General features: G+C 32.7%; 1 protein-coding gene across 1 annotated transcript; it reads right to left on the bottom strand.

Moving 5' to 3' along the window:
* Window positions 1-786: 786 nt before the first annotated feature.
* On the bottom strand, window positions 787-26,724 carry LOC148610245 (uncharacterized). The gene is made up of 6 exons (XM_088542525.1): window positions 26,421-26,724; window positions 10,944-11,062; window positions 7,691-7,774; window positions 6,049-6,186; window positions 3,297-3,386; window positions 787-1,747 (listed from the first exon to the last, which is right to left on the bottom strand). Exons 2-6 carry the CDS (start codon window positions 11,036-11,038, stop codon window positions 1,606-1,608), a joined length of 549 nt encoding a protein of 182 aa, XP_088398651.1. The 5' UTR covers window positions 11,039-11,062; window positions 26,421-26,724; the 3' UTR covers window positions 787-1,605.
* Between the last annotated feature and the right edge of the window lie 525 nt (window positions 26,725-27,249).

The following is a 27,249-nucleotide window of genomic DNA, read 5'->3' as shown; positions in this document are numbered from 1 at the left end:
ACCACAGTGTCCTTAATTATTTTAACTCGTGCTTTGGTCTGCAAATCAGTACTGAAATATTTTTACTCAAAGCAGTATGTTGAGTGAATTAATGCTCAATATAAAGGTAACAATTTCTCGACTCTGCAAACGATTTACAAATAAGTCCTTTTAAATGAGATTTCATGTGGCAACGTAGTGTAAAGAGTTGAGAAGTCAAACTCTTAACTTTTTTAAAACAAAAAAAATTGGTTACACTCCAATGAGACAGACTCTTAAATGGTAACAATAGCTCAAAGAATATAATAATATCCAGAGCCACTTGTACGTGGCTTCTTGTTGTGATGTGTACGGTATGACATAATTACAACATGTACATATCTTTTCTATTTCACAAAGCCTCTGGAAAAGGTAAAATCTATAAATCCACGTAAACCAGTGATAATCAGATTATCTCATTTTATTAAGTACTGCTTTCCATGTGTGTGTGTGTGTGTGTGTGTGTGTGTGTGTGTGTTTTTCTTTGCTCAATCAACGGGTGAGTATTGATTATAAACATAACTTCCGTTAATTACTTAGAATAACGCAAAACGGTTAAGGGATTCCTGTAATTTTTTTTTTTTTTTTTTTTTTTTTTTTTTTTTTTTTTTGTTTTTTGTTTTTTTTGTTACAATTATTATCATTATTATTACTTGTATATTTTTATTATATTTTGTTAATTTGTTTTATCCTGTTCTGATAATTGGAAATAACTCTAATTTACATCTCAAGAACCTGCCGGGAAAAAAACCTTTGGAACTTAACATCTAAATCTTATGTTTTAATTAGTTAACAGAACAAAAAAGTATGAATACGCTGTATAATATATAGGATTAAGAAAATTTTAATGCCTCAATGTGGTTACATGTAAATTCGACAAACCTATGCATAACACACAGTAATGTAAACGCAGCTATTTGGACTCAGTGTAATCGAATAAACTCATTTTCGGTATATTAAAACTTTTTTCCAGGTACATTTCAACTAAAGTTTGTCCATTAAATTCCGATGGCATTGAGAAAACTGAACCTTTAAATAAAAGTTCCGTGTTAACCTCGTACACAGTTTGTGAACAAAAAAAATCTGGTTTTCGGCAAATGGCCTTCAGTGGAACAAGTCGAGTGATACCAGAGTACCAGAGTACGTGAAATTACAACAACTATTTTTTGCGCATTCTGTCCATTCATCAGGTCTCGGAAACATAAAAACAGTATTATTACGACAACTGTATTTTAAGGTACTGAATAACTTCATAACTCCTTATTACCTATCAGAGTGGTAGTTCCGATCCAGAGTAGTCCTTTTTTGTTTGTTAGTTTTTTTTAAGGCGGGTGAGTCCGTGGCAATCATTTGCTCATTTTTGCCAAACTTTTGAACGAGATTTTCTGAACTGACAACAAACTTATCACTATGTCTTTTAAACACAACCGTTTTAAAGAAATCGTTTAGGATTAGAACTGCCTAGTTTCTTGTGACAATAGTTTTCAATAAATATGGAAATGCAACAAAAATGGCAACAAAATAACGCTTTCCTCCATGAAAATATTTATAAAAAAATCGCGTTCTTAAGAAGTATGAATTGTCCAATCATACTCTGCGAACTTGATCAATGGACCGCCTTCTTCTCCCTGGGCTCCGCCCACTACCAAGAAAGTTGAACATGTCGGCTATAGCTGAATATTCCTGCGTCTGGCAGTGGAATCCGAGATTAAGTTGGCAACTCTTCTTCCTAAAAGAGACAAATACACAAACTTATTAGTTTTTTTAATCCATATAATGTGCATTTTTCTCTCATTGTTTACCAACCACCGCAGATCTATAACCGCATCACGATTCAATACGTATCACTCCGCTGGCATATAGGATTTGCTATACAAAATGTGAAAACATTCCAAAGGCATGACTATACTCATTATTAGTTTCTTTTTGTAATGTACTCTAATACAGGTAATTTGAATAAAGATGCAAATTTACGCACTGAGTTTGACAGAGCCCTCGGCACAGGTGATAAGGAATTTATTACATGTTGTCTTCTTGATGATTGTACATACCGACTGAATGTGTTACAAGTAATTTAGAAAGGATTAAGTTGATTTCATGTTCCAAACAATATATCAATGTTCTTGCTAAATAGTACTTTTGGTGAAGGAGGTGCCATTTAAGTACCATTCTGTGTAAGAATCAGGCAATGGGTGGCACATCATTTTCCCCAATTTAGTCATTTTTGCCTAAAATATATTCAATGCATCTACAAAAACAACCAAAAAGCTTTTTTAAAGTTTATCGTGAGGCATCTGTGACGATATTTTTTTGACTGCTTATTTAGAGAAAGAAAAATTTCCCGCTATTCTTCCATAGTGCATTTTAACTGAATTTGACCTATCAATATCTTAAAAAGGCAAATTTTACAAAGAAATTAATAATATCAGGTATTATTAATTGGTTAATGCAATAAAATCTCTGCTGTTTTTTTTTCTTCATATGCCACACCTTATATACATTCTGCCCGATTCTTAGACGGAGGAGCACTTAAGTATTCAGTTCGATTTCCGTTAGAATAAAAAAAAAATTATTTTACATTGAAAAACTTGACGCATGGGGAAAATATTTTATTTTACTGTTTTTTCATCAGTAGTACTAAAAGATTACATTATGTACAAGAGACCGGAAAATGCACTTAACTGACGCATGCCCATTCTGAGTGAAATTCAGATAAAGATACACGTATATGAACATGTAGCTGCTAACATACATGTAATCACATTTTGGCAATTCGTTCCATAAAGAATTAAGTATGCACCACTAACGCAACTTCAGAAACACTGCATCATTTCGGCATGACATTAAAAATATATTGGCAATTCAAAGACATTTTGAAACTTTGAAGAGCTTGAAGACTCACCAAAGATACTTTTAAAATGTTCCTAATAAATGAACGTTATTGGTGTAAAGAATAGTGACGTTCATTTTGTGTCCTGCTAAATAACAATAAGGATAAATAGGAACCACCTTTTCTGTCTGTCTGTCCACAATTCTTTTCAGCGCAGTGCAAATTCATCCTTAACCGGTTAAGGTGTTTTGACAAAATTTATTGGAAGGTTGGTCATCATTAGCAGTTGCACACTGAGGAAAACTCTACAAGGAAATACAAGTATCCAACTTTTACATTTAAAATTTTAATTTATTTGAAACAGGTTTTTTGTGACTTTTCTCACAGTATTTCAAGGTCCTGTCCGTCAGATTTCGTGCTTGATATACAATTTCTGCATTTTCCTTACCTCTCTTCATGCAGTGTGGTGTCAGCGTAGTGTACTAACTGCTTCAGTCTGTTGATCATTTCTTTCTTTCTTAGTAGATCAGCGAGAAAACTGAAATATATGAAATGCAGAAACTTACAGCATGATTCAGTATTTACTCATAAATCATAAGGATTTTATTATTTCTTAATTGTAAAATAGAAAATGCGGGAACATATACCATGACTCTGCCAACACATAAATCATAAATGCTTCGTATTTTCGAGTGTATACAAATTAAAAGCTAATACTAGTATTATGTGTATGTTTTTGTAAAGTTTCAATGTTTCGACGATTCAAGAGCTCTCCTTCTTTCTTATTACAACCATAAGCTCATACGTGTATGTATACACTTGTGTCACTAAATGGCAAAGTATTCAAAATTCTCTTCAAACCTTCAAAAGAGAAACAGCAAGAACAAGGAATACACGTACGTGTACAACTCGGTCTGATATATTACAAATCAAATCAATTTTTAAATGGAAAGAAATCAGTCTCAAAAAAAGGTATTAAAGTTTAACCCCATCACAGTGGCGGATCCAGGGGAAGTTTACGGGGGTTGAGAACCCCATTTTTTAGAAGATTTTCTTAGTTTAAAAGAAAACAAAAATTGGCAGTTTATAGCGTAGATACCCCTTGTAATATTTCTGGACTAGTTGCTGCACCGCCCTCCATACAATTGTACTTTGTATATACACGTAACTGTCCAATTTAGTGAAAATTTGTTATAACGGAAATGATTCAGCGTAAATTTAAATTTTCAGTGACAACAATACAATGACCATGATACAATGTATACACGACCAGATGTAATCGCATATAAATAAAGAACTGTTATATTTAAAAAGACAGTGATTTACGGCATTAATAATTCAGACATATAATTATTCTGAAGTATAATTAAGCCTGCATATTTCATTATTTTGAAAGCATTATTCGATGTGTTCAAAACAAAATTCTGCAACGTCGGAACGTGAGCTATTCAGGTTTCACCTGTATCTTATTCCCATTGAAATTTTCTTTTGTCTGTAGGAGTATGAATACAGCTATTTAAGGAAGAATCCGCTCTGAGGCCCCTCGTTTTCCCATTCGTGATTGTATCTTCCGGCCACAACATTTTCGCAAAATGAGAGCTGACAGTGAACCACAATAAAGACAGATACATGTTTTGGAGGAATATGGAGATTTATATTTGAACCGACGGTGTAAGTTCCTAGTTCCTGTAAATTTCCGTTTGACTACCTTCACTTGTTTAAAAACTAAGTTGAAGAAGTGGGTCACATCAGTTCGTTTAATTATTATTCCCGATTAGGCGGGTTTTATTGACAAAATAAGATATTCGCCAAACAACCTCGATTTGAACATGTACTTATTGGGGGTGGGAGGAGTCCTGGGGCAAGGACTGATTTGAACATCTAAGTAAATTCCTGTCGAAAAGAGTGAAAATTGTGACTACATGACAAAAGAGAGGTAACTCTAGCGTGAATTTCGGTAAAATATCCAACAATTTAAAAAATCATTTAGTAAATATGTAAACAGTGATATGTATGTATAAAGAATAGCCTTTATTTAAAATTTAGCGTTTCTTGTATCTTAAGTAGCACTCCAGCTAAGAATCATGCAAAATGTGATACATAGTTGAAAAGCCTACATGTTTTTATTTTTTATATTTTGTTTAAAATGCATAAATAAACAGAAATTAACGTGTGGTTGTTTATATAACCCTTGTTCTTAGGAGATAGAAAATATATTGAATGCACTATAGAAATCAAAATTAAGGACGATGACTCTATGACACTAATATACTATAGAAACTGTTCGATTTTCAATGTGGATTATCTCCAAAGAGCGGAAAGATTGGAATGAATAATTATAAATTTCATCATATAGACTTATAAAAGAACTAAATAACAAAAATGAAAATGTATAGCCTTTGGGGGTTTATCACATTTTACATAATGTGCATGATTCTTACAAAGACTGCTACTTAAAAACTTTACAATAACTTATTCATAACAGGAAAATGAAAAACAAGGCCATACAATTAACGATATTGACATTTGGAAACTAACATTACATACGGTGCTTTTAACTTGATAATGACATTTTTTATGGGTCATATTTTTTATTCCATTTTATGCCGATAAATGGATGCGCCTTCTTGTTATGTGATTCTAACACCATACATGTTACATTAATTGATACAATGTACAATACTTTTACGTGAGCACATTTGAACTACGTGTATGTGTAAAGGACAAGGACATAGTACATGAAAGTCTAGCAATAATTAAATTTCTACATGTCATCATGCGGTCTTCTATGATAAGCAAAACTCAAATAATATAGCAAGCAGTAAAAGGCCCCAAAAATAAATGAAGTGAAAATAAGGCGTGTACATGTATTATATAAAACAGAAAGAGCACGTACGGCGTTTGAACAATTCCCAATACAAATTTATGAATAAAAAGAACGTCTACATATACAACAAATGTTAAAAATCATTTTCTATTATCATTATATAATTTTAATTGTTTAAAAAAATTAAAACAAATTACTGTAATTACTTTTAAAATTGTCGGAATGCCCAACGTTCAAAAGCCCGGTAATCTAAATGTATTCATTTACTGAGAGAGTCAATATATCAGCATAAAAATAGACTATAAAGTTCGCTTGTGTGTGTTTCCTTTTTAAGTTGCAAGTTCGTATAAGAAAATGTGCTACTGATGCTCACCGAGTAACAGACGGCTCAACCTGTGGTACCGATCTTTTTCCAGGAGAGTCTCGTATAATTTCTCTAGCGTTTTGTATTTTTTCTATGTTCAGCATAGAGCACATTTCATCGGACATAGCTTCTCCCCATGTACATTCCCTAAAAATGAATATAATATTAGTTGTAATTTTCAGCTCTGTTATCTACATGCTTTACTATTTTTTTTTGCTCTTTCGACTACACCCTATGTAACATAATTTTAATGAGCACTACATGGAAGCGTAGGTTTTGAAAAGCAGAGGACGTTTAGCCAACCAAAGCACCTGGTCCATGCTCCCAGTTTTAGTGGAGTCCGGGTTACTCACACACTTTTGTTTCAGATGTGTGTATTATTTAACATGCAGTTTTTCATGTTCTTTACAGTGAGTATCTATTTTTTTTTTATATTCGCAGTTCCGTGATTATGTTCGTTCTTTTATTGCTGTTCAAAACCTGGTTCCCATTTCGGATACAAACAAAATCCCATGCAATATATACATATATGTGTACAAGTTATCAGTGGAAAGAAGTTTCTAATAGTATAAACCGGACTCAGCTGGCTAAACAATACTTTAGCTCTCTTCATTAGGGTAAAATGTTTGTGTGTGATTAATTTACATTTTGAATTATGGACGACAGAGAAATGATTGGAGCTACAATTATATGCACAATGTTAATGTAAGAGTTACAAACTGAATACATCCTTTATTTATTATCTTAAAGTATAATTTGCGGAAAATGAATTGTACCTCGGCATTATATAAAAACATTGATACGAACACATCACTGATTGGAGGTTGGGCTACATGTAGTAAAGGTATAATATTTAAAGACTGCACCGTCAAATATAGGGACAGTATGCGACTGTAACATTAATACATGTACATGTAGCTATTATCAATAACATATAAAACAATCAATCACTTAAAACACTTATATAATAAAAAAAAAAATATCGTAGTCATTTTCGGATATTTACTATAATAAGATATTTCTTCGTCAGAACGTGAAGTGGCAATGACATGGTACATCTAAGTAAACAACACTCGTACGAAGATTAGACTTCTCGAGAAAATTGAATTTCATACAAAATGAGTGGAATAATGGAATCGCAAAAGTCAACGACATTTATGATATGACAACGATATTTTGTAACGATGGCATGTAATAAGTTTATGTATGTCCGTCTATCTGCCTGTTTGTCAGTCTGTAATCTAAGCAAAACCCCTTCTTGCATTTACATGTATGTGAATGTAGATACATGAAAGATCAATTCTAACCTCTCAGGGGAACCGTCAAAAGAGCCGGCTCATGGTTAGTTCTAAAAGTGTCATAAGAGATGAGCTAGGTGCACCAGTAGGATAAGCTTTTTTTTTTAGAAATATCACCGATATGTTCATACATGTACATGTATAATGTCAAGCTTTGTTCAGGTTATTAGGGGATATTATTGGTGACTTCCTCGCGGTTCGATTTTATATATTTTCTATCCGTATTGAATGACTTTTTAAAGTCTTATTGATTTTAATTTTCCCTATAATTTTTTTATTCATAGACATTTCATTATAAGAATCTTTCATTCTCGTGTTCTGTTGGGCTAGACTGGCGCTGAATTAGCACTTACTCTTGTATAACATCTGAAAGTCTTTCCAGAGAATCTGTTACTGATTTTAGGTTATTTCGAACGTCATCTAGCTGAGTAACAAGTCTGAAAATTAAAAATAAAATTTATAATGGAAGCGAGTCAATACACATCAAGACCTGATTTTAACCTTTTTTATAGAGTCCAGACTCGTGAAAAACTATCTCAAATATAGCGTTTCCCTAATCATTCTATAGCCCATGCAACCCGATGAGGGAGAACAGATTTTGCAACTCTTCAAGTGAAGATTTTGAGATTTACACATTAACATACAATTTTATCTGTATATTTCATGTAAACAAAAAGTGCATCTTAATGTTACAGTACATGTACATTTAGTTTCTGTTGCTTGGAAATAGTTAATTTGAAAAAATATACTTGAAATACACACGTGTCTAATGACGGGAACTACGAGCGATTTAATTTTGTTTCCTTTTTAATATGAAAGGAACGTAAAGGGGGGGGGGGGTGGAGGTAAGTGAAAATTACTATTACTTCCCCCTCTTTACTGACACGCTGGTTACGCACAGCTATTGGTTAAGGTTATTTTGAAATGTTAAAATGATAACCTTTGTATTTGTCTTGGTTCATATGACACTCATTTTTTGTCGTCAATCAATTTAAATGGAAATGAAAAATTTTCTAAAAATATGAAGTCCTGGAAAATATCTAGGTCTATTTACTTAAAATTTCATTTGTGCATTTAAAAAAAAAAACAAGATATATAAACGACCTGTTATGGGAATGAAAACAGGGAATTTTGTATAGGAAATTAAAACAAAAGATCTAATCCTATCACAAATAATCAATTTTCTCTAAATACCTAATCAGTATCAAGTAGATAACTGATTTACAATGGTTCAGAACCAATTTTCCTGTGGATATTGAATTAAGACGCGAAATGGAGAAATGTAATCAATTGATTTGGCCTGCTGTATACTTCCTGTGAGTCTATTTCCGAATGGATTTCTCGACAATAGCCCAACTAAATCGTTAATATTTGATAGAAATTGTTATGGCCTACTGTTTTCCGACGCTTTAATGATACATTGATGCATACTAACTTTGAGATCATATCCGGTTTGTATGACATCGTCAAACGACAAAAGATGATGTCCGAAAACGATTTAAATCGGAAAGAAGTTCCGATATTATTTTAGGATTTAATGAATGAAATTCGATACTTCAAGGTTACACCTACATTATTCCAATAAATGTGCTTAGTATACTGTACATTGTACGTTCTGCAGTATTAAAGTGGAACCTCGAGTAAAGCTTGAGCGCAAAAGTCGTTTTGGGAAAGGGGAAAGGGTTCTTATCCACCTTTCGATTTTCCCTATTTCATTTTACAATCATTAGAAATATGTTTGTCATGATCACCATTTCTGTTAATTATTTCTTTGTATGTACATGTAACATGTGTAAGAATAATCAAGGGAACCAAGGTTATAGCGGTAATCAAAAGAATGTAATCCAGGGACAAAGATCAGACATGGAAACCAGACATATAAAGTAACTATAATCATACATACAAAGCAACAAAAGCAAATGAGTAACTCGGACTCCACTAAAACTTGAAGCATGGACCAGGTGCACCGGTAGGGTAAGCGTTGTCTGCTTTTCTAGAAACACCCGCCGATCGCGAGTTCCTCATAAGAAGTCAAATCCAGGGTAGACGAAAGAGGAAAGGAAAACGATGATAGTTGAACAAATCATTTTTTTTTCATGGCGCAGATGGATGCACCGTTACGATTCACGAGTTCATGATGTCGACCATAAAACTTCTGTAACGATAATACATGTACATGCATGTTACACATCATATCTCTACTTTACATGTACATGTAATGTATGTGCCTGAGAGTTATCTTTAGGAATTGGATGTAGTTGCAACGAAGTTTCCGTTTTTAGTTCAATGTTCTGGGTTAATGGATCCGATGCCGTAAGATCTTTATTCAATTCTTCATTTATTATTGAATAAGTTAAATAATTCGCGTTTTTTCACGATCCCTCAATTTATTTTCAATATTTAAAATTCTGTATGTTATTGCTATTTACTAAACACCAAAGTTCCTAGCGACATACAAATTCTATTTCAATATCTGCCATATGTTAGTTATAATAAATCATCTCCCACTAATTCTGTTTGATATTTCAAAATGTTTGATTTAGTGAAATTTCGATATTTGCTATTTAGAAAATGAAAACTCGACTTCAATCTCGGTTATTAGATTACAATTTCAATATTTCAAAATATTTTTTCAGCTAACTATGAATGTCTAGGAATTCACAGGATTTCAGTCTTGCCAAAATGAGTTCTGTATTCCCAGAGGCCATGATTTTTTTTTGTATAGAGGGACTAAATTAGCATTTTATACTTTAAAAGGAAACTAAGCGTGCAAAATGTTGAAATAAATCGAAGATGGGGTAGTCTGACAATGAAAAACAAGCATAGAAATAGAAAATGGAAAATTCTCAGTTTCTAGTGGGGAGACTTGTACTCAAAATGATGAAGTTCCAATGGTTTCATTGGTCCTTTTAATGCTACTTGAAAGTTCATTTGTGTTTCAGTACCACAAATCAGCAGTAAACCGTGTTTACAGTGTCAACCACGTCAACCACGGTGCCAAGCAGAAGAATATTTTTGGTGGATTCATGCAACCCTCAAAAGATGTAATGAAAAGTGTAACTTTTAAAAAATATTTACCGAGCATCGCATGCGAGGCTAACGATAACTGGGATAGGTATCAGACAGGATAGGAAAGTAAAATCAAAGTGAAAATGGTCTTTAAACTGATTTTAAATTTATAAATATGCAATTCAAAGCAAAGAAAAAATGAAAGCAATTTACAGTATCCATATCCGGTATGCTGAATCATTTAATTTTTTTTTTAAATGGATAACCGTTTACCTATCCTCATCCCTTTCAGCTAATGTCCTTTTTTCAATAAAACGTTTTAATAAACGATGCTTGGCTGTAGAATGTGTCTAATTCATATTAGTGTTTATTGGCTAACATTCGAATTTTAGCCTATACATGATCAAAACTCCCAATACAAATTAAAAAAGTGCGCCAATACAGGATATAGCCATCCAATGACGTATTGGACCAGTTGGTTAGTAAAGGTATAACTGCGTAAGCTTTTCCATATTGGCTGAATTATTCATCCTTGGCTAACAATACGCAATAATTCTATAATATCGATACATTTGTAGAACTAGTACATGTACATACAGTTTTCCTCTATGTTGTGACGGTTGTGTGTTTGCCGCTGATGACGTCAAAATTAGCAGTGCTGCAATTAATAACCACATGAAGGCTTCAATCATATCCACTCTTCTTTTTGTTTAGTTCTGAAATAAAGTACGAGAGCCCGTGATTGCCACGATAGCTAGTCCATAAAAATGGTATTATGTATTGCCTTAATACTAACTTCTGTGTTAAAACAGCATTGCAATGCACGTGTCATTTTTGTTTGTTTTTTGTTTTTGTTTTTATTTTATATTCTTATTTTTGCAAAAATAAATCCCCTACCCAAATATACATGTACCTATCCAATATGAAAAATATGGGGTGGATGACTTGAAACAAGTGAGGTAACTAAAACAGTGTTCCCTTGCCAGAGCGGGTACATTCTTGAGTTTATCGACTGGCTACTACTTTGTGGAATACATTATGTATCAATGGTGGAAAACAGCAAATCACTGCAGGACTTTCTTTCTATGTTCGATGATATTTTTATACTTATGAATGAAGTGTATGCTAGAATGAAGGATTAAGTTACCGCTGATCATGAAATTTAAACCTGTTGACAATGTCATGTACCTACTTAATAGAAAAAAAAGACTTAGGGACTTAGTAAAGAAACTTGATGATGTAATTAAACTGAACTACAAAATTTGAATAACTTACAGATGCAAAACGTTCGGAAAGAGTCTGTTAAGAAATGGACAACATGACAAAGTGGTATCAATTTCCAGCTCGTTAGTTTGCTGGGTACAATGCTCTTTGATAGATATTAACTACTGCAGTTTGTGAATAAATTTACTATACGTCTTTGATTATCAGAAAACCGACTCTCTGAATCATTAATAAAAAAAACTCATCGATCAGCACAGAATGATTCAAGTTCTTCAAAAAGAAGTAAGGAACATTTTAAATGCTGTTTTTCAGGAAGAAAAAGTATGTGAGCACAATACCGAAAACGTAATAATTTTTGCTATTTTCGCCGTGGACAGAAAAGCACGAAAAATAGTACCCGCAAATAAACATGTACATTTCATACAAATATTTAAATATATAAGTTATGAATCAATCAAAGAAATGCTTGTTCAATTTTACTTTCGAGATAAACCTTATTTCCTAGATCTAGAAATTTATACAGGGAATGTTAAGTCCTGCTTCGAACTAAATGAATGAACTCAGGCAAAATGCGGTATGTGCGAAAAAAAAAACTCCAATAATTATACGACTAGAACTTTCATTTGTGTCTAACTCGGAAAATGCTAAACAAATTAATTATTGTTAATTTTAAAATACATTAAAGTTTTACGTGCATGCAGAATTTGTTTGCATTCAGAACAAGGAAGTAAAACAAAGCATACACATTTCATGACAGTAGTTCACATGAAACTGCAATAAACATTATTGAATGTCAAAACACCTTATCGTAAATAAAATGCAGTGTACCCAAACCAACATCAAAGTTGAGACAGAAATTAGAACAAAAATAATGGACGAAACTACATTTGAATTTGTTGCAATGGCTGTTTGACAGAATGAAAATTGAGATAAAAAGGTGATTTTAATTATTTAGCCGTGCAATTAACGTATTTATGGTCTCTTTTACGACTACAAATTGCCATTGAAAATTTAATATTCAAGCGTTTCTATGACACAGGTGATATGAAGGTTTCTGTTTGCACTTGTTAAAATTCAATATGTGGTGGCCTTTGGTACTTGATTGGAAAGATGACGTCGTAACGTTTACACTAGAATTGATAATTTGATAAAAGTCAGCCATTATTAACGTAAACCGTTCTCCTAATGAATGTCGTAAAACTGAGTAAACTAGTCTCGTTTAATTTGTATTTTATAATGATAAGAAAATAATTAGATGAAAATATGTCGATCTATTTCGTTTGTAAGCATGAATTGTCTTTTGTCGACAAGAGTTCTCATCTTTAAAGTTGAATAGAAACGTTTTAGTTTTAGATCATGCAATTAGTACCAATGCTTTATGCTATTTAAAGACACTGAAGCTTTGAATCCCAAAGGACATTATTGTAAACTGACAAAATCAAATGTTTTGCGTTTTCAAACGTTTCAAACAATATCAAAGTGCTAGTTTGACAAAAAGGCAAAGAGAGGTATACAATGCTTGATTTAATTGAAATTCAATGAACAGTGAACTGTTTTTGCCTTTAATATATATTTTAACCATCCATGCAGTAAATGTGAAAAGTCTAATGCAAAATTAAATGATGGTATTAAAGTACTTTAATAGTTTAATTTACGTATTACTGATGAGATAACAGTGGAAATGCTCAAGACTGCAAAACATACACGCACACAAAAACATGCACACAAACAAAAACCACACACACATACAAACACAACAATAATCTGTACAAGTAACAAGAAAAACAGCAACAAAAGATACATGTAGTCCTAATCATGCATCAAAGCTACAGTTAAGTTCATGTGTGCATACATAAATTTTCTGTTCAAGCATGTTAAGTAGCAGTCTTTATAAAAATCAGACACGAGGTGATTCATGCAAGTCAAAAACCCACTGAATTCATTATATTTCTTGTTCAGAAACAGTTACTGATCACACAACAGTCTTCATTTTTCAATTAGTTGTTGCGCTTTTGAGATAAGATTTGATATAGATTGTACATGAAATTGGCACCTTGCAAGAGTTATCGTTCTTGATTGTGTTTGATTTGGTTGGTTTTAGTGGGAGGTAAATGTATGGTTTTCTCAATAATACAGATCTGAATACAAAAATTATAATATTTTACCGTTTGATATTCAGTTTGATATTGAAAAGTTTGAAAGTCGATATCGAACATCGAATATCCAACGTATTTGATCTCGGTGAAAAATTATTGTTGTGTTGAAAATATAGCATATATAGAGTGAAAAAGAAATAATTGTTTGGTGGGTTTTTCTACTCCATAAGTCACTTTACCATTGTACAAATGTAAGTGTCTGAATTTTATGTGGACCGGTACTTAACTAGTTCATATTATGCACCTCTTAAGCATGTTCTTGACGAATGATGCATTATGTGATTCCAGCTTATGTTTAATTTGATATGCGTATTACATTGTACTTCTTAAATCATCTTTTGTTTTTAACATGAAGCCAGAATAAATGAAAGGATACATACAAGTGGTAGGTAAAACTCAACCTTACAATATAAGGAATATCATCCTTTAAAAGTAAGTTAACAAAACATGGCATAAAGCAAACTACTCGCTTTGTTTTCTCTAAGTGTGACAACACCAGGCGTGTGTCTACTGAGGGCGGATCCGTCGTATGCCCCCCCCCCCTCGAGTAAGGAAAGATATTGTTGTTTATTTATTATATTTATTATTATTTTTTTTTTTGCATAACATCATAATTTTTCACAAATTTTATCCCCAGGAGTTTTCTTATCCCGCCTTGCTTGCTCTCTAATGCTATTTACACCCCCATCCCCCCACCTCCCCTCCCCCCCCCCCCACACACACACCTTTTCACCTGAAATCCCGGATCTGCCTTATTCAATGGAAACATTGAAACGAATAACAATACTTGTATAAACTCTGCACTGTATAAAAGAAGGACTGAGTTTACTTACTTTCTCAATTTTATCCAGTGACAGAGGACATATACAATACACGTTAAACATGGTAGGATTTGTGTTTACGTTATAAGTGAACAAATGGATAAAAAAGTTTCATAGGTACAGAAAACTGTTTTAGAATGCATACCATAATGTTCTCTATGATCTACTTCTTGTACAAGTATGCTCCGAGTTAGTCTAAACATAATTTGGTTAGATGTTTTCAGTGAGATCTGAAGAGTTCATGTACTTTTATAGTTTGTGGTATGTGAATGTCTCTGATTCATATTAACGCCTAGACATTTTATTTTTATTTTAATGCATCAAGTTGATTTCTGTATCGTAAATCCAATTCACACAGTGACTGGAAACAATAAAATCCATTAAAATAGAGTTCATGCAAATGTTAATTGTTGATCTAAACGTATTTCCCATTGATTAAGAAATCGAATTTGAAATTATTCATTTTTTGCAGTCAAGCAAACTCTCTGTGAAATCCTAAATATGCAGTATGCACTCACAAAATACATTCAGGAACAAAATATTTTGAACTTCATTTTAGCGGACGTTCAATTAGCTTTGTACAGAAATCTAGTAAAACACAAGTATATGAAATCCAGTCAGATGTAATAACACTCAGATTGTTAAACTCAATAGCAGTAAACGTTAAAGGAGTTTCTGAATATTAAATGACTATAATTGAATTGACATCTTAAGATGAACATGTGTTTGCAATCGAGGCAAATTTTAAATCTGTTTTTGTCAATTTACGTCGTTTACTTAAGAGCTAGAAAAATTGTTAAGGGACATCTCGATTTCTCACGATCACAGAACAATAAGTTTTTACTTATTTTGAGTGGAATGTGTCGTTAGTTTCCCTCCAGGCATTGAGTTAGAAAATAGTTTAAGAATTCTATCTGATTACCGCACAGACACTGTTGCCCTAGGTAAACAGACTTTCTACTCGAGTGGCAAAAATATGAATAACGGTACTAAGACATAGTTCTTCTATTGAATTAATACATATCGATTTACTGCTAATATTATTGTTACTCACTATTAGTCTAGTGCATGAGCATATAGCTCTTGAATTCGCAGGAAAAAGCCAAATGGTCATATCAACTTAACCAAGTCTTTGTCTGACAATCTCAAAGGACGGCTTTCAAAAATCAAGTGCTCTTTTTTTTTAGAGAATAGGGGTTTGATCTCTTTTGGATTGGTTTTGTATCAAATGCATCCAAGAAAAGAAGAACCGGATTCAATACCAAAGTAATTTACACGTTTCGTGTTTAAACAATGATTTTAAAACATAATCAAAATTCAATATTTTAAATAAATATACCAGAAAATTTGTTATTCAGTTTTGTATTATAGCCAAAAGTGAACATAATGCAATCTTCTTTTGTCCTATTTCTTACTGGAAAATGTTGAACCCTTGGTTTGGCTCTTTTCCTTTAAAATCCGGAATCTTTTGATTCGTCAATGTGAACAAATTTAAAACAATCAAGACATCTAAAATGTGATCTCTGTAGAGCGTTTAACCGACAGCGAAATTTATGTCTATTAAGCAAATATAAGCTTTTCGCATGGTCGCCAGCCATGTTGGGAAGGAAAATCCAATACTCCAAGCTGGAAAACTTGTAAAATTCACGGCCTAAGACAAATTTAAAGCCTGGAAACCTTGATATGTATGGGGTTTGAATTCGGTCACTGCGGTGTCCATCTCGTTATGACATGTCCAGTGCCCATATCACTCAGCCACCCTATTTAGAACACAAAACACTAAACTTCCAATTGAGACCGGGAGATGGCAAAATATTGATGAGGACTGAAAGTATGCCATGTGTAACTCAGGGGGGACATTGGGGATGAATTTCATCATTAGTATTATAAACTGTTCGTATTTTCGGGAATATGGAAAAATATATATTGAACCTTATTATACAGTTTTAAAATTCAAAGAACTGATGCATGAATAGTAAGAAAACGTCAGATCTGAATCGTCTTTGTACTTTCTTGTTGTAAGTTCCTATTGTATATTTATACTTAAGTAGACATATATTTCTTTGCCTTTATACAATACTTTAATTTTCCATGTAAAATATTATGCTGAGTTTCGCAATTATTTCAATGCCTGTTTGTATTTAATGTTTCTCTATACCCTGTAATTATGGTTTAAGAATGAATGTGTAAGGAATGTGGTAAGTTCGTGTAAGGACTTATTGATGACTTAAAGCACATTGTTTATGATTTTGTTTTTCTGATCTTTGTTCTATCTATACACAAATATTTCGTATCATTTTATGTTTAGCCTAAAATGCTTCAAAGAAGCACAGGATTTAGCATTAAATTAGTCGTGTAAAATTACATGCATGTAGGAGTAGACTACATGTAATTACAACCCAAATAAAATACCCAAGGTCGCTAGTCTGCCTTTTAGTGCCATACACAGTTCAGTTTAAGATTGAAACATTTGATTGTCCAACTAATATAGCTCTAATGCAATGTCGCCTTATTGAAAAAGACAATAGAAATTATCGATGAAGAATCGAATTCCGGGAACAACTCTGTGGATATTTCCGGATTTAAGACGGCAGCTGTATTCATGCATTCATAATGATGGAACTGAGCGACATGACATCATTTCCGGTGACAAATATGAATGCATGAAGAAAATCAGAATGCTGCTAATAATATGTATTTATTGAGTATTTCTAACTTGGACAAAATATTAATAATTAGGATTTGAATGAAATTACATCATGAACTAAGTAGTTATATGCATTTATGTGCATGTATCCAACACGCTTCACAAAAAAGATTAAAGTAGATCAGCACTAACGGGAGACAAGCATTTAGCTTATTTACTAAATTTAGATGACAAAAAAAAAAATAAATAAATAGGACACCATCTCGACTTTACGGAGTCTGAATCACACGAAACGGCAAGGTCATATAAACGTTCCGTTTCCCTCTAAGGGGCCTGGGATTTCAAGTTGAGTGAGAGAAAAAAAATTCGCACAAGCGCAAAAATGATTATTTTTTTTCTCACCACAGCCGGATTTAATAAAATTTATTTGAAAACCTACATTGTTAAGTGATGGGGGAAATATTGGGTTGCATTTTTTTTCAACCCAAGCCGAGTAAAAAAAGTGTTCAAATTTAGAATGATTTTATTACTATTTTTTTACTTTAAAAAAACCAGTCCCCACCCCCTTTCAGTGTAAAAATGGTAGGTGGCTAAATTAAACTGAAAAAGTCATGTACACTTGCAATTTACTTGCATGTACAAATATGAAATCAATTGCAAACATTGTTATTATTTTTGTTCTGAAGCTGTCATCTTATATGTCCATGAACATTATGAATTATATATCCAACATATGTAGATACATGTTGAACATGTAGAACAGATGCGTCGTACATTTATAAAATGCTATAGAAGATCTGCACATGCACATTGAACAATGGCAAAATTAAAAAAAACTAAACAAAGAACACCATAAAACTTTGACCAATATTACATCAAATAGATTTCTATTTCTATCCTAGTCGGTGTTCATACATATACATTGTACATGCACTTGTACGTTTCAGGCTTCTGGAACAGGGTTATGTTGCTACAAGATTGAAGTTATCACTACAAAAGTTTTATGGTCGTCATCATGAACTCGTGGATCGTTATGGTGTATCCATCTGCACCTTGAAAACTGATTTATTCAACGGGTCATAGTTTTCCTTTCCTTTCCTTTCCGCAACTCGGCAGGTGTTTCTAGAAAAACAGACAACGCTTACCCTACCGGTGCACTTGGTTCATGCTCCCAGTTTTTAGTGGAGTCCGAGTTGCTCATTTGCTTTTGTTATTTTGTATGTATGATTTTAGTTACTTTATGTTCTTTGTTGCGTATGTCTGTTTTCCATGACTGGTCTTTGTCCCTGGATTGCATTCTTTGATTACCGCTATAACCTTGGTTCCCTTGATTACTCTTTCATATGTGCAGGTTTGGGTGTCAAAAGAATAAGAATCAGTAGTGCTAAGCTTGTCGTAAAAGGCGACTAAATAGTGCCCACAATCCTGGCCGGGGGCTAAGGCGCTCTGCCCACAGAGCAACTGGGTTGGGTGCCCCAGGTGGTGGAATGGGGTATGTAACATGCTGAGGTCGTCAGACCATAATATGGAAAAACTGACCGCAAACCATAGCGGTGCAACGTCTTGGAAAATGCCACGTTCCTCACACGTTAAAAAAACCCTTCTGTGGTATTCTATCGGAGTAGGAACCATTGGGCTACGCCACAAGAGGCTAAATAGACCAACCCTACCCACCTCTCCCTATTTCTGGTGGCAATCAAAATATGTCGACCTATTATCCTTGTGTCCAATCCAATTATTTATTTCATCATCATTTCATGTTCATTTATCATCTATTTCTTCTTCATTGCCTGAATACACATTGTAGTTGAAAAATTGCTGCTTTGGCGTTAAACCCAAACAATCAATCAACCATATTACATGTATATACAGAAACTTAATATGCTTATCCATAAAAAATACATACATGTAAAACTTTGGAACATATCATACTGTATTGGAGATTCTCCCCCACTGACACTGTCTCATGTAGCATATTTTTAAGTAAAAGCAAATTTTGAGGTAAAAATACAATTATTTATTACTGTTCACAGAAAATAGTCATTTTATGCACACAAAAAATACCCACAAATATTGCTTTTTCATGTGGGTGGTTTTTAATTTTTTAATTGATTTTGTGGGAGATTCCTCCTAATGTAGGAGGATTAATTGTATGAAAGAGGTTCAGTGTAGAGTTGCGTTTTTTTATACATTTTACACGCTCCTGTTCTAATTTTAAGAAGGACACACGTATTGATTGTCTTAACTACACGTCTGGTATCATCAGCTACGTTAGAGGCTGTAGCTTACAAAATATATTCCAAAGTAATAACTGACTGCTGAATGTGTCACTAGCATGCATAATTGATATGGAGGGGTGTTGGCAACGGCACAAAGACTTATTTGAACTGACATTACGCGTCTTTTTCCAAATATATGATTTTTTGCTAATCGTAAAGAAAAAGAATTTATCGTACATTTGACAGTTGTACGGAAGCCGGGAATGACCGTAGGAAACTATATTAACATGTATGGAACAAATGTTGTAGCGGTAATTTTAATGAATGAATGAATGAATCAATCAATCATGTACATTGTAGAAGTATGTAACATAAGTCCGTATGTATTTACATTTTCGTATATGTTATCACGTACAATTTAATGAAAAAAAAATTAAAAACTAGAATGACTAGATGCGTCAGAAATGGAATAATTTATATACTTTAACAAGTACATGTACAAAAAAAAATGTTTGCGATGTTGGTCGTATCCATTATAACAATAACGACGTGCATGTACAGTGTACATGTATACAAGTTATAATTTGTAAATTTCATACAGATCTTTAATTAAACATTTAAAGAATGACTGTTACATCTGTTTCGGTTTATTAAGAAATAACCCTACCGGTGCACCTGGTCCATGCTCCCAGTTTTTAGTGGAGTCCGAGTTGCTCATTTACTTTTGTTACTTTGTATGTATGATTTTAGTTACTTTATGTTCTTTGTTGTGTATGTCTGTTTTCCATGTCTGGTCTTTGTCCCTGGATTGCATTCTTTTGATTACCGCTATAACCTTGGTTCCCGTGATTACTCTCTCGATGCACGTTGTGCACTTCGGGCATTGAGGGTATTTCATGTAGACCGAAAATAAAATTATTCCTTATAATATAATTCAACGAGAGGATGATGACATCCCAGTCACATTAATAAATGATGGCCTTTTCTTATCCAATCAGAAAGCGTGTTTCTTCTTAAATTAATAACTGTATATGGTAACTTTGAAATCACTGACTTTAAAGTCTTTATTTACATACTGACACTGAACTTTGCAATTTATGAAAAATTCATGTATACAACTTGTATTAAAACTTTAATCCATTTGAAGTAACGTTATTTCAAAGGTTGTATTTGTATGCTTCAAAATCCAAAATACCAAAAATTAAAAAGATTAACAGAATATTTAATGCAAATGTAAACATATCTTATCATTGTAATGATGACGTTGTCTCGGGAGATTAAATTACAGTTTTATTCCATTATGCAATTTGATATTTTAAGCATATAAATGTAGATATCGTGACTGTGTCAATTAGTCAGTGTACTTAAACCTAATTTTGATCCAATGGATTTGGTATGCTGATTGATTAGTCGAGTGTTAAGCACTAACGATGCTTGATATTAGTGGTAGAATGTAGCAACTCGTAACGGGAATTGACATGACATCAGTGGCGGATCCAGGGAGGGTGAAGGGAGTGACACCTCTCCTTTTTATTGCAAAAAATGTTACAATATGTTCATGTGTAAATTTGACAAAAATGGCCTATTACGTCCTAGCAACCCCCTTTTTTTTTTGAGGAACCTCGTCTGGACTCGCCCCTCCGACATAATAGGCATGGCGCACGTTTGTTTCAATCATTCATGTTACAATAAATGAGTGCAATTATTAAACATTTTAGTGATTACCTGTATTTACCAGTTTGCTTAGTAAATAGAGATCTGTATGTGTTATTCTTAATTATGAATAGTAATTACAGTAAATTACTGAAATAAATGGGCAATTTTACGCTTATATTTACTGACTGAAATCTTTTATCATATGTGTACCTAGGCCTGAAAATAGAACAAGCGTATTTTTTAAATATCTATTTGCGTTAAAAATGTTATTCAATATAAGTATTTTTTTAGGAAGAAGAACAAAATTTGAATGATATATATTACTTATTATGGTAAATGTTATTAGTATCATTTTGAAACCTTGAATTGCAGAAACATGCGACTGCTAATGAGCGGTTGCCTGAAACTTATTATGACAAGCACTACACTTTTATTCGTAATCTATAGGTTCCGGAATAGAATCGACCTCTTGTATTCCCATGTTTTCATGTACATGTATGTGTCGTTCGACTTTTAAAATTTATGTCGTCATTAATACCATCATGTGTTGTTTGTTTGTTTGTTTGTTTGGTTTTTTTTCGGAACTAAAATTTTGTTTGATTTCTCATTTAATTGTTTTTATATATACATGCATGATACCGTAGTAAACATTACATGTACATGTATCTCCTTCGAATATATTTGCATCAATTTTTAAATTATTTTTCACAACAGACGAGGATTTAAAACTTACACTATTGATCTACACGTATTTTACATTTAATTAAAAAAAGAAGAAAAAAAAAAAACAAACAAACAAAACACAACAAAACAAAAAAAAACAAGAACAAACTCATCAGCTAAACTGTTTAAATAACTTAAATATTTAATTTTTAATCAAGCAAAACATTTACAGTGTACCTTATACATGTACATGTATACACATGCTCTTCGAAAGGACCACGTTCATATTTTCCTTTATCAATGCTTGCATGACCTAAGTACTGACGCTGATCAATCATTTTTCTGGTAATGAAAGAGCATTCCTTCCAAATATACTTGTACTGTTAGGATAGGACAAGATAATGCAAGCTGTAGTATGAATAGTGGTGTGATATAGGTTTTTTGAAATAATGGATTTGAAAACTATCGGGGGAGGGGAATGATACGTTCAACATCAGGGAACGGTGATGCGTGCGAAAATGTTCAAACGGGATAAGCGTAACCTTTTGTTATGAAGACTAAGGGAAGGGGGTGCTCATATCTGACATTAAATGAAACCATTTTCCCCTCTCGAATATAGGGGGTGAGGCACAAATGTTCAATTCACAAAACACTCTTTGTAAAGAAACGTATGTAATTTATTCAGTAATTTCTTCTTTAACAGGCACAGTTCATGATAACGTCTTATTACACGTAGAGGTCAAAAATAATATCGATGAAGGAAAGGAATTACATGCATGTACGGACAAACCTTTGCAAGCACGAAGTCAACGTTCGCATTAACGCCACGAAGTGCAGAATTGATTAGCTTCATTCACGTTTTTCATTTTCGAGTACCTTAATCAGAGATTCAACAAAATTACTCCACTTATTCCATTACTGTATAAAATGGTCTGTCAGAGAATTAGTACTACAATACGTCCAAACAATCACAATAACAATTAATGTAAAATTTCCTCGTCGTATAGAGAACAGCAATGTAATTAATATGCTTGGAAAATGTGATTTGAATTTATTCTTCAATAAAAATGGTTTTCCCAAAGGCTAGGTCCTTTGTTCCAAGAATACTTACAGAGTGAATGACCATATTCTATCATTGGATAAATTGTTTCACGTGTAAACAACCGAGTTGTCATAGAAACAATGAGTTACATAAAACGTGATTTAACTTGGAATGAGCAACAAAAAGTTTGTTTGTAAAATATGAAAGTGCAGTGAAAACTGTGTAAACCGAACCAATGTTCGATTGTAGAATTTGTTCGATTTAGACAGGTGTCCGGTTTGATGTTCAAAATATATTTAAAACTGACTCGAAGGGTAAAAAAGCATATGTTGTACACAGGTTTCCGGTTTCTTTCAGTGGTCGGTTTAGACAAGTTTTCCTGTGTACAGGTGGGAACATATATGTCCTTATAATAGGAATTTCTACAAGAAACCAATCCGATTAGCAGCCTCTTGATTTACTGGAGGAAAACCTTTTGGAACTTAACTTTCCATCTACGTATTGTTGTGAAAACAATATTTCAAAATTCGACATAGGAGTGTCCCTGATTAAGAAACTTACACAAGTATGAGATCAGATCTTTATACTGTTTGTATGTTCCGTATTTGTTCAATGCTATTATATTCGAAACAAAACAATTTATTCCATTAGCCGATCATTATAAGAGAATTATTGTAAGCTTAAATACACCGATTGTGCCTAACAGTAACGATGATTTTTGATAAACCAGAAATTACAATGGAATTGAATATTTGCTATACCCTTGAGAGGAAACGTTAAAATTGAGTTATTGTGTTTTGGTAAGAGGGGATATGTGGATTAGATGATATAAATTATCGAAACAGAAGTATCTGCATGAACAAAACACTCACATGTACAAGTTTGACTACGGAAACTCATCAGGTCTTCTTTTGAAAAACGGATTTTTCACTCATGCATTTTGTGATTATGGTAAACCATCTTTGTTGATAGCGAATTCAAGCTTTGACAAAATTATCATTTCATTTCAGCATGGTCTAAGGACATTTGTATATATTGTAATTCCAAAAATACTTAACCTTCAGTTTTTTTTCTACAGCGACTCAAATTACATGTAAATGAAGTATATTCATTCGTTCAATCGTTATGTACTGTACATATTGACATTGATATCTTCTAATTTCATCTCTCCTTTTTCCTTTTCACATTTATCTTAAAGAATGCATCTAGTGAACAAGTTTTCATTAGATGTAGCATTTTGAAATTTCAAATAGCAGTCTTTGTAAGAATCGTGCAAATTATAGGTGATACACCATGAAAAAGGCTACACACTTTAATATTTGCATTCAAGTTCTTTATGGGTTTATATGATGAAATGTATAATCATTCATTCCGATCTGTCTGCTCTTAGGAGATAATTCCCGTTGAAAACACAATTGTTTCTTTTGTATTTCAGTGTCATTTACAGTTATCGCTCTTAATTCTATATTATATACATGTAGTACTTTGTTTGTAATTTATATCTCATATGAACAGGGATTTTATGAAAAGCACCATGTTAATTTCTGCTTACTATAACATTTGAAAAAAAAATATCTAAAGTAAATATGTAAGCCTTTCCAACCATGAATCACATTTTGCATGATTCTTAGTTTGAGTACTACTTCTTGTTTTTTTACGACTTACATAAAAGACGGTAAATTTCACAAGCGCCTTCTTAACTGTAAGATAAAAGGTCAGATTGCAAGTTCCTTATAATGGTAGACAAACACGTGGCTACTAAATTAAGATAGCCTGGAACTAAAATTAGAAATCCGTATAGCCGTAATTGACTAAACATTCCAACAAATAGCCTTTTATGAATACAACCCCTCCTAAGCAGAGAAAAGTTAATAAATATACCTATACAACCAACTTCTAAAGATTATTTGAAGTATCCAGCAAAAGCTTACTAAAACCCTTGCTGGACCCAAAAACTGAAAATAGATATTATGAAACAATGTAACCATGAAGAACAATAAACATAATTATACATATGTTGCATTGTAATGTTTAATTGGGAGGAATCCAATTAAACAAAATGTAACTCATTTCGAAAGACATTGATATTGAGTTTTGCTGGGATAGGAATATGGACACGTGAGTCTAACAAAATAAAGAGTATGCTTATCTGATACTTTTACTAAATCTACTTTTGACATATAAAGTGTACACTAATTTGATTTAAAGAGTAATCAAGGAAACCAAGGTTATAGCGGTAATCAAAAGAATGTAATCCAGGGACAAAGACCAGACATGGAAAACAGACATACACAACAAAGGACATAAAGTAACTAAAATCATACATACAAAGTAACAAAAGCAAATGAGCAACTCAGACGCCAATACAAACTGGGAGCATGGACCAGGTGCACTGGTAGAGTAAGCGTCCTCTGTTTTTCTAGAAACACCCGCCGAGTTGCTCATAAAAAGTCAAGTCCGAGGTAGAAAAACGAGGAAAGGAAAACTATGACCCGTTGAATAAATCAGTTTCCATGGTGCAGATGGATAACAAATCGGCAATGCTTACTTAAACTACAACCCAAAATACCCAAAATTAATGGTTAAATTCACGTTTAAATCTTTTTACAAATATTTCATACAATAATTTTTAAACGTATAGCCATTATGATAAAGCTTTTTTTCTGAGAATTTTATAGAACAATTTTAAAATGTGCACATGGCAAATATACAATGTACATGTACCCATGTCTATTCTCGTTGTATGATATAACAATTTTATCGTATAAAAGGAATACAAAAATATCAATCATATATACAAAATTACAGGTCGGTTTTTACATCATTAACTTTTCAAAATTTTTCAATTATCAGAGTAATATTTTATTTCATCATCATCTTTTTTTAATGGAAGTGATAGATAAGATTTGTTTGTTTCTTCCTCTAATTTGATTTTCATTTTTACATGTGATTTGCTATCTATTTTGTATGCATGTGTTGTATTTTTTGTAAAGCGCTTAGAGTAATTATTATTATATAATGCCCCCTATAAATGTTGTAATAATAATAATAATAATAATAATATATTGCAAATTTCGATATGCTATATACATCTTTCAAGGAACGTCTTTCCTGTAGCATTACAATCAAATAGTACACATTTGCAGGGAAACCTAAATCCAAACATTAATTGTATACAAGAAGTATTCAAAACCTAAACTATCGAAATAGAGAGTCAATTCCATCAACCAGAGGTTCTACCAAGGAATGAAGCCTCAGTGTTTAAGTTATTTTTTTGAAATTTATAATACTGCAAATTTTGATAAATAAAATCCGATATTATTTGGGGGTCAGACAGATCATACTACTGGGTTGATAAATACACTCAAGGACCTTTGGTCCACCAGCCGTGGCATCGACCAGCATACTAAAACTAGTACATAAACTGCATGAATGTACATTGTAGATATATGTATGTACTACATGTAAAGTGTGGAATTTAATTTCAGGCATAAACAAAACAAAAAAAAATATAAAAAAAAGAAAAAAAAAAAAAAAAAAAAAAAAAAGAAAAAGAAAAATGAATAATGCATTATAATTAAAAACCAAATTACTAAACGTATCTCTTGACATAAAACACACATATACATATTCACTTAATACATACCTCTCAAAAGTTTTTTCTTGATAGTACTTTCTTCCTAGTCCTACACAAAATGACAGCACCAGTATCTCTCGTGTAAATTTATAACGTTCAACAGACGTGGGATAGTTTCCCGCCTTTTGTCCCAGAGAATCTTTTAGTCACAATAATTTTAAAAGTCTGTACAAATGTTACAGTAGCAAAATATTGATTTACGCACCTACGTAATAGAATTATTGTCCATATGTTTGGATACTGTAGATATATTTTAAAAAGTTTACGTTCCTAAGGAGAGTTAGATGTTCAATTGTACATTTATTTTATATTTCCTTTCATAATTAAGTGGCCATGTTGTCACGTGGTCATACCGAGGTGTTCTAAAGGGCCAATCAGAATGATGTTTTTGTACAGAGGAAGGGTTTGTCGTAGAGATTCTGGATACCAGGATACTCTAATATTGTTGGATTTCTGATCAGTTTTAAGGACCTAGGACAATAATCAAACCACTAATTGATTTTGTTCCGTTGTAAAGTTAAATTACTGGTAGCGATTAGAAGTGGGAATTGACGAAAATACCCAACTACATAATTATTTGGTGTCAAATAAAAGAATTTATTGTCGATTTCTATCATTTCATTTGAGTAACTAATAAAAAAAGGATTGTGTACAACAAATAGTGTTTAATTCTCTCGAATGACGAAGTTCACAGTTTCCATGATTATGATAACGCTGTTGGCATTATGTAGTATCTTTTGTAAATGGTAACTGGTATTGCAAAATAGCAAACCAGTTGGTTTATACTTGCATTGCGGTATTCAGGTTTTGTTGACTTTTTTGACTTAGTCGATCGAAA

The sequence above is a fragment of the Perna viridis genome, chromosome 8 (assembly GCF_037379345.1).
Source record: "Perna viridis isolate PV_CMFRI_1.1 ecotype Kerala chromosome 8, ASM3737934v1, whole genome shotgun sequence".
NCBI classification, from domain to species: domain Eukaryota; kingdom Metazoa; phylum Mollusca; class Bivalvia; order Mytilida; family Mytilidae; genus Perna; species Perna viridis.
Note: the sequence above shows the minus strand (reverse complement) of the source record. Positions and strands in the feature narration are given on the sequence as shown.